The 15,285-nt window shown below is 40.8% G+C and overlaps 1 protein-coding gene across 2 annotated transcripts in view; it reads right to left on the minus strand.

The window, feature by feature from the left end:
• The window catches only part of NOX3 (NADPH oxidase 3), a 412,418-nt gene that overhangs the window by 17,931 nt on the left and 379,202 nt on the right, over nucleotides 1-15,285 (minus strand). For both annotated transcript variants that reach the window (XM_075924491.1, XM_006114980.4), the window contains 4 exons: nucleotides 12,321-12,450; nucleotides 6,567-6,659; nucleotides 4,348-4,601; nucleotides 1,265-1,427 (listed from right to left, as the gene is read on the minus strand). In XM_075924491.1, coding sequence (XP_075780606.1) covers nucleotides 1,265-1,427; nucleotides 4,348-4,601; nucleotides 6,567-6,659; nucleotides 12,321-12,450 — 640 coding nt within the window. The remainder of the gene's footprint in view (nucleotides 1-1,264; nucleotides 1,428-4,347; nucleotides 4,602-6,566; nucleotides 6,660-12,320; nucleotides 12,451-15,285) is intronic.

Genomic DNA, 15,285 nt, shown 5'->3' on the forward strand with positions numbered 1-15,285 from the left:
AAGACTTTGCTTTGACAGTTGGAAGGCCCAGTCTCCCAAATCCCAGTGTTAAAGGGGAGGACTGCAAACTCGAGATAGGGTGCTGAAAGAAAGGCTTGAGTTTCAACAGGGAGACAACCTGCCAGCCCCCACTTGATCATTAGGATGCACTGTTGGTGGCTGTGTGGGGACCCAAAACCTTCCTGTGGCTTTCAGTGGCCAGGGAGTGAGTCTTTGTTACAAGTTGTAGCCCACAGTTTCCCCACACTCTCTGAGTTATACACTGTCAGTTGAGATGACATTTTTGTCATCTCCTTTTCTGACAACATTCTAGTGATGCAATCTGATCATAATGAAATAATTTGAAAAATCCTCATATCAAGAAGTGTCCAGAACAGTTACCAACAGTCCGGATTCACCAGGCTGCTGACCTATTGCATCAGTCCTGCTAGTCTGCATGTCACAGCTAGACTGCTAGGCTACGTCTAAACTGGCCCCTAATCCAAAATAGCCATGCTAATTTCCTACTTTCAGGAATAGGGAAATTCGCGGGGGATTTAAATATCCCCCGCGGGATTTAAATAAACATGTCCGCCGCTTTTTTTCCGGCTTGGGGAAAAACCGAAAAAAAGCGTCTAGACTGGCGCGATCCTCCGGAATAAAGCCCTTTTCCGGAGGATCTCTTATTCCTGAAAGTAGGAATAAGAGATCCTCCGGAAAAGGGCTTCATTCCGGAGGATCGCGCCAGTCTAGACGCTTTTTTCCGGCTTTTCCCCAAGCCGGAAAAAAAGCGGCGGACATGTTTATTTAAATCCCGCGGGGGATATTTACATCCCCCGCGGATTTCCCTATCCCAAAGTTGGAAATTAGCATGGCTATTTCGGAATAGGGGCCAGTCTAGACGTAGCCCTAATGTGAACAAGTGGAATATATCTGCAAATAACTTTTAACGCCTCCGTCACAGCTGTACACAGCAATGAGAAGAGAAACCACTGCACTGGTAATTGAGGGCCAAAATAATAAAAATATCCAGTAAGGCCTTTAACACTGGGCTATCAGTTAAAAAGTATGTTTTTCTTAGAACATTCTGAAAAATCATTGGGTTCACTGGGCAGAAGACAAATGAGAGAGTTTCTCCATCTCAATAGAAACTGAAGCAATTTCTACCCTCAACTTGAAGGAACAGGTTATCTAACCTGGAAAAGTATTATCTTATTAAAATACTTCCAGAGGATGTGAAGGCAGTAAACTTTTTGAAGGAATTATAAACAAATGTTCCCCCTACCTTTTCCAGTGTCAGTTCTGTATTAGGATTACAGCACTTAAACCATATGGATTTTAGAATCGAGGCAAATGGAGTGACTCCTATTCCTGCTGCAATGCATACACTCACTTGATAGTGGAAAACATCTGTAGTTGGAGCACCAAATGGTCCATCCACAGCCAGTCTGGAGTAACAAAATAACGTTTGTTTAAAGTTTGAGAGAGACTGAGCTATATTTTAAAAAATAGTGCTTTTGTTGCATATATAAAAAATGACACATATAAGCTGTCACACAAATTGCCGTCACACAAAGATTTAATTTTCAGAAGGCAGTATTTCATAGTGAAACAACTATTTTGTATGAAATGAGAGTACAAGAGCATCCATGTAAGTTCAGGGCCTGGCCATCCATTTAAGCATGCAATTGCTATTTTCAAGCTTTCTGAAATATGATTAGTCATATAATTACATGTCCAAATTTAGTCAAGATATTTGCATATTTAATTATGATTTACTGAGAAGCATCCCATTTTAAAGCTTTATTTTCCATGTTGTATAAATCAAAGGACAGAGAAACAGATTTAGTAATCTTTCTGACATGTTTTTAGTATTGTATTTATGTAATGAAAGAGACAGAAAAAGAGAAAAATCATAGCAAAGAATTAGTTTCTGAACTCTTTCAGAGAAAAAGTATTTCAGAAATAATACATACTTGATAAAACTAAAAACTATACTTAGTATCAGAATTAAGAGAAATTTTTTCAGGTCTGAATTCTTCTATAATCATCAGTTCTCAGTCAGCATCAGTGAACTTAGATAGGGATGATATAAATTAGAGCTGAAAAAGAACTATGCAATCATCTAATCCATCCTTCCTGTGGCATGGGATGTAACCCTACAGTATATTTTGAGTGCTTTGTTCAGCCTAATTCTTCATAATCTAATACTTAATTTCAGAAAGCATAGGTTTCTTTTGTTCCAGATTTTCTGTATACATGCAGATGTCATTACTTGAATCACAGTAAATTGAAGTTTAAATAGTGTAAATGAACATGCAGATGTAGGAAGAGTTGAGTATGTTAATAAGAAAGGAAGAGGTAATCATTGTGCAACAGTCCACATAATACATTTACATTAATTATTTGAAAATCTATTATTTTTGAATGTTGTGATGCCAGCTTGTTTAAGGGTGTTACTACATAAACGAACATGTCCCATTATCAATTACTCTATTTTTCCATTTTCAATTACACTAGTCATTTGGTTTGCTTTTATTCAAGTATTTCAGACTGTGCATGTAATTGCATGCGAAATAGCAACTAAACATGCGCTAAAGACATTCTTTAACAATTTAGCCACAAATGTACATATGTGGTTATGTAAACACTTATTTTTTCCTTTCTACATCTGTTTTGATTTGTACATGTTATGTCCTATCCTGCACTTCCTAAGCACTCAAAACTCCCATTGAAGTCAGTGGAAATTTAGGGCATAAAAAGCATATATGATGAGGTTTGTCATCAGCTGCTGAGATAGCATGCAGATACACTGCATTAGTGTAAGATGTATCATTCTCTGCATATAGCATTTAGGGAATATTTTAAAACACATTTTCTATATAGTGCAGCAATGATTTAGCAGCATGATTTCATTAATATCAGCAGATGTTGATGGCTAAATCCCTGTCCACTATTTGAAAATGCATCCTTCCCCGTTAGTTCTTAAGACATGCAATTTTTATTTTGATGAAGGTAAACAAAGTTTACTTACCAGTAACATGAATTCTCTGAAAACATTACTTTTTGCAGATCCTGTAAGAGTTTCATACCATGCCTAGCAAGTCACAGAACCATTTCTACTAGTAAACGATTAGGGGACGCAGAAGAAACTGTCATGAATCTAAAGATTCTGCATTATCCTTATATGACTTTTAAGAATCCTTGGTCCCTCTTTTGCCTTACTTAACTCTATAAAAAGATCTAAAGGGGAGGGAGGTAACTAAAAAAGGATTTGTGAAGTGGGAGCAAAGTGGAGGGAGAATGCTAGGAAGGAGGAAAAAGCAGGTTGGTTAGAGATATCACAGATATGTAGAGGGAAAACCCTGAAGGCAGTAGATAGGAGTTCTACTGAAAGTGGGATCAGGACAGCTGGGAAAAGTCAGATTCTATTGGAGACAGGAATGAAAGTAGAAGTGAAGAGAGCTGTAGATAAGTGGTGCTCATCTTTTCAAGACTACTATACCTCTTTCAGAAGCCTATTTTGTCTTCTGTATGCCCAAGTTTCACCTCACTTAAAAACTACTTGCTTACAAACTCAGACATAAAAATACAAAAGTATCACCGCACACTATTACTGAAAAATTGCTTACTTTCTCATTTTGACCAATAATTATAAAATACATCAATTGGAATATAAGCATTGTACTTAACATTTCAGTGTATAGTACACAGAGCAATATAAACAAGTCTTTGTCTCGATGAAATTTTAGTTTGCACTGACTTTGCTAGTGCTTTTTATATAGCCTGTTATAAAACTAGGCAAGTATCTAGGTAAGTTGATGTACCCTCTGGAAGATTTCTGTGTACCCCTGATTGAGAACCACTGTTGTAGGAGAGCACAACATAGAGCTAGGGAGCAAGAAAGAGGTGAGGATTTATAATGATAGGTGCCATTATAAGAACCTAAACACATAAATATATAGATAAGAGGCTAGCATACATAAATGGCTAATGGTCACAGCCCTGTGAAGTTGCTCAGAAGATCAGCAGAGTACCCACAGCTATTTTTTTTGTTCTACTTGGGATGCATATTTGCATGTGCATTGGTGCGCACACAAATTTATTCTGCAAATGGATGTAAAAGATTAGAGGGAACATTGCTACTGTCCTTTTAATCATATTCATAAATATACAGGTATAGCTAAATGGTCATATTTCTGTATAAGCTGATCCTGAATCAGAGATTTGTGACAGAACTTTTTGATAACTAAGAGTTCTAAGTTCATTTCCATATCCATTGTTATTTAGCATAATGACGTACTGAGATGGTTCCAAAATTATCATCTAGTATTCTACAAAAGGCAACACAAAGATTTGTATTTAAACCTTGGTAGCTTCCAAGGCTCCTTAAAGACCTTTTCCTCTGTTCCAAAGGCCTTGAATAGAGCTCCCGTCCAATCTCCAACTACTCTTATGTGCACACTGAAGAATTCCTCCTCAGGAGCTGAGGTAAGCGTGAAAGGATGCCATTCCAGTTGTGATACAGAAGGGCACTGTAGAAATATATACTGGCCAGGTTCCATTTTAAAGCCACATTTCTTCATATGGAGCTCAAGTACTCCAGAGGAATGAGTCACCACCTATACCATGAGTAAATCACAATAAAATATCTATTTGTCCTGTTCTGCTGTGTTAATTATGAATACATGTTCCTTTCTAGTAAGTTACAAAGCTTCTCTAGTTCAGTTCTAGAACTGCCCTCCCCAAAAGGGGGATACACATTAGATTTTTAGTTTGTAGTGGACAATGCACTATACAATATATCATTGTGCTGTTCTTACTCAACATTGCACGTATTATATGGTATTTTGCGTTATGGGTTCGAGAAGTCAAAGCCTGTGTAACGAACCACGTTTTAGGTCACAATTATCATTACAGGGCCAGGATTCTACCCATAGAACCTGAATCTGATGTCACATAAGTTGGTTTCACAACAGTGTAACTCAGTTGATTTCAGTGGAATTATTCCTAATTTACAATCATGTCAATCATCAGAGGGGTAGCCGTGTTAGTCTGAATCTGCAAAAGCGACGAAGAGTCCTGTGGCACCTTATAGACTAACTGAAGTGTAGGAGCATAAGCTTTCGTGGGCAAAGACCCACTTCGTCAGATGCATGTAGTGGAAATTTCCAGAGGCAGGAATAAATATGCAGGCCAGGATCAGGCTGGAGATGACCAGGTGGATCCAATCAAGGAGGATGAGGCCCACTTCTAGCAGCTGATCTGGAGGTGTGAATTCCAAGAGAATAGAAGCTGCTTTTGTAGTTAGCAAGCCATTCACAGTCTTTGTTTAATCCAGAGTTGATTGTGTCAAACTTAAAGATGAACTGTAGCTCAGCAGTTTCTCTTTGAAGTCTGGTCCTGAAGTTTTTTTGCTGCAGGATGGCTACTTTTAGATCTGCAATTGTGTGTCCAGGAAGATTGAAGTGTTCCCCTACAGGTTTTTGTATGTTGCCATTCCTAATATCAGATTTGTGTCCATTGATTCTTTTACGTAGGGACTGTCCTGTTTGGCCGATGTATATAGCAGTGGGGCATTGTTGGCACATGATGGCATATATTACGTTGGTGGATGTGCAGGAGAATGTACCAGTGACAGTATGGCTGATCTGGTTAGGTCCTGTGATGGTGTTGCTGGTGTATATATGTGGGCAGAGTTGGCACCGAGGTTTGTTGCAAGGATTGGTTCCTGAGTTCGAGTTATTATGGTGCGGTGTGTGTAGAAACTGCTGAGCTACAGTTCATCTTTAAGTTTGACACAATCAACTCTGGATTAAACAAAGACTGTGAATGGCTTACTAACTACAAAAGCAGCTTCTATTCTCTTGGAATTCACACCTCCAGATCAGCTGCTAGAAGTGGGCCTCATCCTCCTTGATTGGATCCACCTGGTCATCTCCAGCCTGATCCTGGCCTGCATATTTATTCCTGCCTCTGGAAATTTCCACTACATGCATCTGACGAAGTGGGTCTTTGCCCACGAAAGCTTATGCTCCTACACTTCAGTTAGTCTATAAGGTGCCACAGGACTCTTCGTCAATCATGTCAATGAAATCCACAGGCCTTGAACTTAGAGGCAGATACTCATCTGATATAAGCAGTCATAGTTCTATTGACTTCAATGGAGAAATGAAGATTTTATATCAATTAAGGATATATCTCATAACCCCCTTTGGGTCTCCAGGCTCTATGGATAGAATCCTGGCCTCATTAAAGTCAGTGGAAATTTTGCTGCTGACTTTAATAAGATCAGTATTTCACTCAATGAGTCTAAAGAGGTAGAGATATCATCTGACCGCAGGTTGCCTCATCAGTATGGTATATTGTGGATCAAGTTTGCTTACATGCTAAAACCAAATAATAAAAGCAGTATTTTGCAAAACTATATGGTATTAGTGGAAGAGCTCATGAAGCTAGTGGTCAAGATAAAGATACAGAGCGCACAGAGGTCATCAGCAAAACTAGCAGATAAAAAACTTCTGTTGATAGAACACATTTCATTTGTATGTTGCTATTTATTCAGACATATAGACTGTATTACATACCTTTGTAATGACAACCTCTTGCTGAAATCTCCAGAACCTAACAATTCTTTCACAGATGTATATCACCACAGGACCTAAAACCCATTTCCAAGCCTATAGGACATTGTACATAAAAAAACAACAAAACTTAAGTTACAAAATGTTTCCATTTCTGATTAAATCAGCAGTTAGCATAAAATGAGATGATTTAAACCTTTCTTCTATGGCTTTTGGTTGACTTACCAAGAAAGCACATTTCTTGTATTGTCTACAGAGGTTATGTCTACACTACAGGCTTTTGCGCAAAAAGCTTTTTGTGGAAGAGATCTTCTGCAAAAACTTCTTGCGCAAAAGCGTGTCCACACTACAAAAGCGCATTGCAAAAGTGATGCGCTTTTCCGCAAGAGAACATCCAGACTGCATGGACACTCTCTCGAAAGAAAGCTCTGATTGCTATTCACAGAATAGCCACCAGAGCAACTGTGCTTTAGTCGATTGGCTTTTTTTGCACAAAAACCCTCTGTTGCCCATCCGCAAAAACTTGTCTCTGCTGCTGGTGCATATGTATTCTCTCTGTAGTACCATGAAAGGAGTAGAACAGGAAGAAGGCACAATTGAGACCTTTCAAAGTTTTGGCCCAAGTGAGGAGTCATGGGGGCGTCATTTGACCTCCCCGCCTCAGATGCCAAAATGTTGTGGGCCGGCCCTGTGTGCCAAACTGGTTTCTGACAGAGCGATAGCTGTCTGGTGTGGCGAGCTTCCAAAGTACAATGGTAACACACTTCTGCAGGGGGATGGCAGGTTGCATGTGGGTGTCCTGTCACCTGAGAGAAGGGGCCAACCACTTGCAGAGCTCAAGGAAGCTAGCCTTCCACATGTAGAAGTTCTGCAGCCACTGCTGATAGTCCCAAAGCTGCTCGATGATGTGGTACCACCACTCCAAACTGGTGTTCTGCAGCCAGATGCACCATTCCGCAGTGTCCAAGGGATTGAGGGACATGTGCAGCAGCAAGAGTGCCACGACCTGGGAGATCAGGGCCTGTGATCCAGGCTGGTCCTCGTCATGCTGAAGCAGCATGCAAGCAGTTTGGACAAACTGTGCCATGAAGTACAGCGCAAGGTTTGTGAGCCTAGCACTGCTTTGCAGCAGCTCTGGCTCCCTATTGCAAGTACTGTGGTGTCTACAAAGGCAACCAGAGCACACTGCATCCCTTTTGTTTCCTGTGAGTGGGGAGGCAGTGGAGAAGTGGCCTGTGAGTCGTGGCTGTAGAGAGGTGCCCCTGAAAGCTACAGAAAGTCTCCGCACTCCTAGTGCCCTCCCCAGAAAGCTTCTGGGGACTTTAAGTCCGAGGCAGGCTCCAATCATTGTGGATATGCTATTTCAACATAATTCTGACTAACAGCAATGCTTCCCCATGGTGGGGATATGCTATTTCAATTTTGTTAAATTGGGAGTTATGTCAAATTTTGTTATTTCAAAATAATTTTCTAGTGTAGACATATCCTAAGGTGCCACACAGGACTACTCATTGTGTTTAAAGTTACAAACTAGCACGGCTACCCCTCTGAGACTTTACAAAAGCTGTGTTAATGTACATCTGTATTCTGGCCTGCTGGCCAAGAACTTCCTTTTAAAAACTTTGCCAATTAACATTCAAAAAGGATTTGTATGTATATTGCTAGGTCAAGGAGTACAAAGCCAGAGTCCTACTCCCCTATATTTGTAACAAAGACTCTGAGACATTTCAGAGTGTTCAGATTAGAGATAGCTCGCTTTTCTCCAGTGCTCTCATTGTTGGCTTTGGGCCTGCCATTTATCCAATATGCAATTTTTGTCACATAATCCATCTGTTCTGTTTCAATAATTGGACTAAGTTGATTTATGTACTAAACTGGTCATACTATAGACATTATACATGATCACTGTACTTTGCTGATCATATATACTGATCAATATAATAATCAAAGATTCTTAGCTGATCATGTATATTAGCTATAACTGTACTCAGCAGGACTATAATAGCTTTAGATAATTAAATGCATTTGAATCTGCAAGACCACAAACATGTAGATATTTGTCTATAAAGAGTATGCCATCATATTTCCAGTCTCATAGATGGAAGAATGCAGAGAAAGCTCGTTTAAGTGAACTAAAGACCTAAAAAAGATATGGCTTTTCAAGCCACCTAAATCAATATTTGTTTGCTGAAACATTGACTTGGGCATGCAAGCTGGAATGATAACTAGGATATAAAGCATCATTTATGAGAAGGAAATCTTCATTCAGATTATGTCATTCTTTGAGATGATGCTAAGGGATTGGAGTTGCAATTTACCTAGGATAAGTCTTGAAAATTAAATTTAAAAATACATATTTAAATAATTCTACGAAGCTGACAAAAGTCAGAAGATTCTGAGTGAAAGCATAAACTCAGCTCATCATTGTCCCTAAAGACAGTGCCTCTAAGCTCGGGGCTTTCTCTCCCCCTTCCCCCACAGTGAGAAGCCAGTGCTGGCACTCCAAACTCACCGGGGGATGGGGGGGGGGGCCTGGAGCACCAGTGTGGGCTCCCTCTGTGTGGGGAACGAGGGGGTGGAGCTCGAGCTGCGGGCCACCTGAAAGGTGGCCGTGGACTACTAGTAGTCCATGGACCACAGTTTGAGAACCACTACACTAGAAGGTAGAAGAAATATTAACATTCAGTATTTTAAAAATTCTCAATGTATTTTTTCTTTCTTAAAATTGTGTATGTGCAGTCTAAAAATCTTTAGGTTGAAAAGTTAAATGGCTTTGTTTAGATGTTAGACATCTGATATGCTGTACATGTCTACTATTTAATTACCTCCAGTGGATTTGTAATCTTGTAGCAAAACCACTATTCAGATATATTTTTCTTGCTTTTCTCCCTTTTCTTTTTAAATTCCCTGCTTCTAATTCTGTTCTTCTCACCTATTTTAATATTTCAAGACTATATGGTAGGAAATACATGTCCCAAAGCAAGGATATAATTTTTATTTCCAACTTAATATGTGTGTCTGATATTTGGGTAACCTCTATTAAAGCCATAATAAAAAAAAATCTCTGTATTTCCTACAGCATCTTATCTTTTATATGTTTATTCTTTAAACCAGTGGCTTTCAACCTTTTTCATTTGTGGACCTGTAACCATTTTAAATTGATGTGCTGAATCCTTTGCTGATTTCAGGTTAAAAACCACTGCCTTAGAAAGTTTTTAGAGGACAGAATTTCCTGTCAAATGATTAAAAAATTAATCATGAGATGAAACATGCTGTTAATAATAGAATACCAATTATTTAAATATTTCGGATATTTTCTACATTTTCAAATATACTGATTTCAGTTAAATCACAGAATACAAATTGTACAGGACTCATGTTATATTTATTTTTATTATAAATATTTGCACTGTAAAAAACAAAGTAGTATTTTTCAATTAACTTAACACAAGTACTACAGTGCAGCAGTTCCCAACCATTGGGCTGCGACCCGCTGCTGGGCTGTGGACCTCTGGCTGCCGGGCTGTGGCGGCTCTGGGGGGTGGGGCTCTGGAACACCTCTCCCGCTGTGGCTGTTGGGAGAGGCGTGTCCTGCTTTGCCTCTCAGCCAACCAGCACCAGGCACAGGCAGGGTCTCTTCCCCAACACAAAAAAGCACTTTGCTTCGTGGTGGAAGGGCTGCTTGGAGCCTAGCACAGCAACCTTAAAGCTGCTGTGATCCTGGCAGCAGTGCTCAGCTGGTGGCTGGGAGGCAATGCAGGGCTAGGTGAGGGGGGCAGGGCAGGCACTGGGGGTTCTGGAGGTGGGGCTAGTGCTGGAGAGCTCTAAAGGTGGGGGTCTCTAAGAGGCAGGGAGGTGGCACTGGAAGGCTCTGAGGGTGAAGCTAATAGTGGGGGGGGGCTCTGGGGCTAGGCTAGTACTAGGGTGTTCTAAGGGATGCGGGGCTCTAAGTGGTGGGGGGCACTGAGGCATCCAGGGTAGGGAGCTGGCACAGGGGAGGCTCTAGGGGTGCGGCTAGTAGAGGGGGGATATAGGGGCAGGGCTGGCACTGTGGGGCTTTGGGGATGGGGCTAATATTGGGGGCTGGCACTAGGGAGGTCTCTGGTGAGGCTGGGTGCAGTGGGGCTCTAGAAACAGGAGGCTCACACTGGGGGGTCTGATGGTGGGGGACTCTAAGAGGTGGGGGGGCTGACACTGAGGCATTTGGGATGGGGAACTGGCCCTGGGGTGTTCTGAGGGTGGGACGCTGGCACTTGAGGGTTTGGATGCAGAGGACTCTGGGGTCATTGGCTGGTGCTGGAGAATGGGGGGTTAGGGCTGGCACTGGGGGGTCTTTGGGGGCCAGAGTTTTTGGCAGACTGGTAACATGTATTTGTTTATTTGCATATTCATTATTTGCATAATGAATATGCAGATATGCAAATAAAATGTTACCAGATTCCCAAAAGTTTGTGAATGGGTTTGCTGGTCCCCGGTATAAAAAAGGTTGGGAACCACTGCTGTACTGCAATCTCTTTATCATGAAAATTGAACTTAGAAATGTAGAGTTATGTACAAAAATTACTGCATTTGAAACTTAAACAATGTAGAGCTTTAGAGTTTACAAATCCACTCAGTCATACTTCTTGTTCAGCCACTCACTCAGCCAGACAAGTTCGTTTACATTTCCAGAAGATAAAGCTGTTCACTTCTATGTCAAACCACACTGTTTTGGATCATTATCAAGCAGAAGCCGGCAACAGCATGGAAGCATGTCCTCTGTAATGGTGGCTGAAGCATGAAGAGACATATTCATGTTTAGCACATCTGGAATGTGAATATCTTGTGAGGCTGGCTATAAAAGTGCCATGTGAATGCCTGGTCGCACTCTCAAGATGACATTGTAAATAAGAAGTAGGCAGCAGTATCTCTAGTAAATTTAAACAAACCTGTTTGTCTCAGTGATTGGCTGAATAACATGTAGGACTGAATAGGATTGTAGGAGCTAAAGTTCTACATTGTTTTAAGTCGGAGTGCAGTTGTGTAACAAAAGAAAATCTACATTTGTAAATTGCACTTTCACAATAAATAGATTACACAACAGCACTTGTATGAGAGTAATTGAAAAATACTATGTCTTTTGTTTATCATTTTTGCAGGGCAAATATTTGTAACAAAAATAATATAAACTGAGCACTACACACTTCGTATACTGTATTGTACTTGAAATACATGCATTTGAAAATGTAGGAAAAAATCCAAAATATTAATAAATTTCAATTTGTGTTTTACTGTTAATCAGTACAATTAAACTGCAGTTAATAATGACTCATTTTTAATTGCAATTTATTTTTGTAATTACGTGAGTTAATTGTGATTAATCCACAGCCCTATTCTTTATATTTATATAATGTAGCTATCACGCACATTACTTATACTGAATAAATAACAAATCACAAACATGCTGTAATGAATTTATTTACAGAAGGCTTGATTCTGACTAAAGGGTCTATACCAAAAACAATTATTGAGAAATAATGATATCAAGCATTTTTCATCGCAGATGCTACTGCACTTTAGAAAAGAGGTAAGCTTCATTGTTCTCATATTTCAGGGAGGGAGATTAAGGCACAGAAAAGTGCTCCTACTTGTCTGAGGTCACTGTACAGGCCAGCAGCAGACTGAGGAACAGAACTCCAGCATTCTGAGTCTAGACAGTGCCATTGTACTTCCTCAAGAATAGACATAAATAAAAAGAAGCATAAGCATCATTCTTACCACAGGTTCACTGCCAGAAAATAGTGGCAAAGGACAATGAGTGACTTTCTCCCATTCTGAGTAGTGCTCTTTACAATATGTGACATTGTGCAGCAACAGACTCTGTGGTGTCTGACCTCGGACGAGCTGACTTAACATATTAAAAGAAAAAAAGATATACACAATTGAAATGGTCTCTTTTGTTCTTTTCATATACCAGCATGGCCGTCCTTAGGTTTTATGGGGTCCTATGCTGGATTAGTAAACTGGTGCCCTTATGCCCAATGGCATTCAGTTGAGGATGATATTTTAGAGATGTGACTTTATAGTTTTCAGTAACACACTAAGGAAATATTTTTAAAAAATTAAACTAAGTTCCTATAGACTAACACAGTACATTCAGAAACAGACAGGAGTTGGCAAATGCCTGTTAAATGGCTTCATTACCACTTGCATGGCTTTTTCACAACTTCTGTTAATAGGTCCAGCAGTTTTTTTCACTTTTAAGTTAACTAGATCCTCTGCAGAGGAAGCAGAGACATAAAACTGGGATAGGAAGACATAGGTGAGTAGACATTAAGACGCAGTGGTGCCCCAAATTTTCAGGTGCCCGGCACAACTGCATATTCTGTGTATGGGTAAGGATGGCCCAGTATACCAGTATGTTTACAAATACTGCACTGAATGCAGAAAGAGAAATATGGCAGCTGGTATTCTGTCTTAATGTTGTTCTTACAGATAATTTCAACCATACCTCTTCCATAATGTTTATAGGGTTTTCATTGTCAACCCACCAAGTGGAATGTGTATGCTATGCTATAAGTATGCAGCAACACCTCTTGCAGTTTGGTGAGTCAATACATGTAACATGGATATCTGTCTCATCTGGATTGAGTCAGAAGGCAAACTCCTTGGAATAGAGACTTTGTCCTCATCTATAGCTGAATAGCTGGTGCGGTGCAGAAAAAATAAATAATAGTTACTCTTTTTTCTTTGCTCATTTAAGACATGTACTTAAAGTGCACCAAATAATTGAGAAGAGCCCTAATGAGATGTCTGGTTCTTTGTTAACTTATTTAAATTCTGATTTCTTTATCCTAAAGAATTTACAATGAAGTGAATTTCTTTGAGCATATTCTTTTCAACTATTGAGTTTAAAAATATACTAGAGCTGGTGCAGATTGTGGATGAAGAGGAGGAGATAACATATTGTTGGCCTTATTTTTCCATTTCAGATTTCTTTTGGGCCAGATCATGATCTGTCCTGTGCCATAGTGCAAGGGACTAGTGGGGATAAAAGGTACATCCTTAAACCATTGTGCTAGTGTGCCCTAGTTCCTACATAGAAGGGGCTCCATAGAGCTATTACATCTCTCTCTCTCTCTCTCTCTCTCTCTCAGGTGAATGTGAAGACGTAAAAGGGGGTGAGGAGTAGGCAGAGCCTTGCCTGTTGCCATTCCTTTGTCCAGTTGAGTAGCTATGCTGGCATTCCCAGAAGTGCACCTGTGACATTTGTTGCAGTTTATTCATGTCCAGGAGCAAGCAGCAATGTAGGAGGGAGACTGAATATTCTGAGTCACAGGCTATGTCTAGACTGCAGAATTTTCCCGGAAAAACTCTGCCATATCAAGGGAACACATCTGCTTTTTTGGAACAGTTTCCAGAAAAGCTGGTGTGTTCTTTCAGCATTCCTCTTGGTGAGAAGAATAAAGGATGTTCTGAAAGAGGAGGTTTTTCCTAAATTTGGCCCCGTGTAGACAGGTCAAATTTCAGAAAAGCCCCTTCTGAAAAAAAGCATAAAAAGATATGCGCGTCTCTTTTTCTGAAAAAACCCTGCAATTTAGACATAGCCACAGTCGTCAGGACCCTGCATGTATATAAAATTTGTATCTGCGTCCACATCTCTATCCACAAAAATGACCCACAGATATCCACATCTGCAATCATGGATACCCATGGATGTAAAGTGGATATCTGAGAGCAGAGCTCTAACAATCTCCCTCACAAACTGCTACTATCTAAGGGCTAAATCGCTAAGGGTAAGTCTACACTACAGCACTAATTCGAACTAACTTAATTCGAATTAGTTAATTCGAACTAAGCTAATTCGAACTAGTGCATCTAAACCTAAAAACTAGTTCGAATTAGCGTTTTGCTAATTCGAACTAGCATGTCCACATTGAGTGGGCCCTGAACCGGGGTTAAGGATGGCCGGAAGCAGTGCCGGCAGGGCATCAGATTAGGATTTAGAGCGTTGAGCTGTCTCAGGCTAGCCAAGGGCTGTGCTTAAAGGGACCCGACCCCCACCCCGCCCAGACAGTTCTCAGGGGTTGTCTAACTCGATGAGGGACAGCAAAGCAGTCCTGGCTTGGAGTGCCCTGAGTGCCCACACTTGGCACATCACAGCACTCGGCCATCAGCCCGGCTGCACTTGCCGCAGGCTGCCATCCGGGGAGGGGGATCAATCGGGGGGCTGCAGGAGAGCTTCCATCCCGAGGAACCCGCAGAGCCACCCCAGTCCTCCCCATCGGGGGCTCGTACCCCATTCCTCCCTCACCTCCTTCCACTTACCCCTCCCTAGCCCTCCTTCCTGATCTACAAAATAAAGGACACGTGTGTTCAGAAATAGAAACTCTCTTTATTGAACAAAACTCGGGGAGACTGGGAAAAGGAGGTGGGAGAGGGGAAGAGAGAGGGTGAGAGAGGGGAGGGCCACTAAAATGATCAGGGGTTTGGAACAGGTCCCATATGAAGAGAGGCTAAAGAGACTGGGGCTTCTCAGCTTAGAAAAGAGGAGACTGAGGGGGGATATGATAGAGGTCTATAAAAGCATGAGTGGTGTGGAGAGGGTGCATAAAGAACAGTTCTTCATTAGTTCCCATAATAGAAGGACTAGAGGACACCAAATGAAATGAATGGGTAGCAGGCTTCAAACTAATAACAGAAAGTTCTTCTTCACAAAGCAAATAGTCAACCTGTGGAACTC

Source organism: Pelodiscus sinensis, chromosome 3 (assembly GCF_049634645.1).
Source record: "Pelodiscus sinensis isolate JC-2024 chromosome 3, ASM4963464v1, whole genome shotgun sequence".
Taxonomy (NCBI): domain Eukaryota; kingdom Metazoa; phylum Chordata; order Testudines; family Trionychidae; genus Pelodiscus; species Pelodiscus sinensis.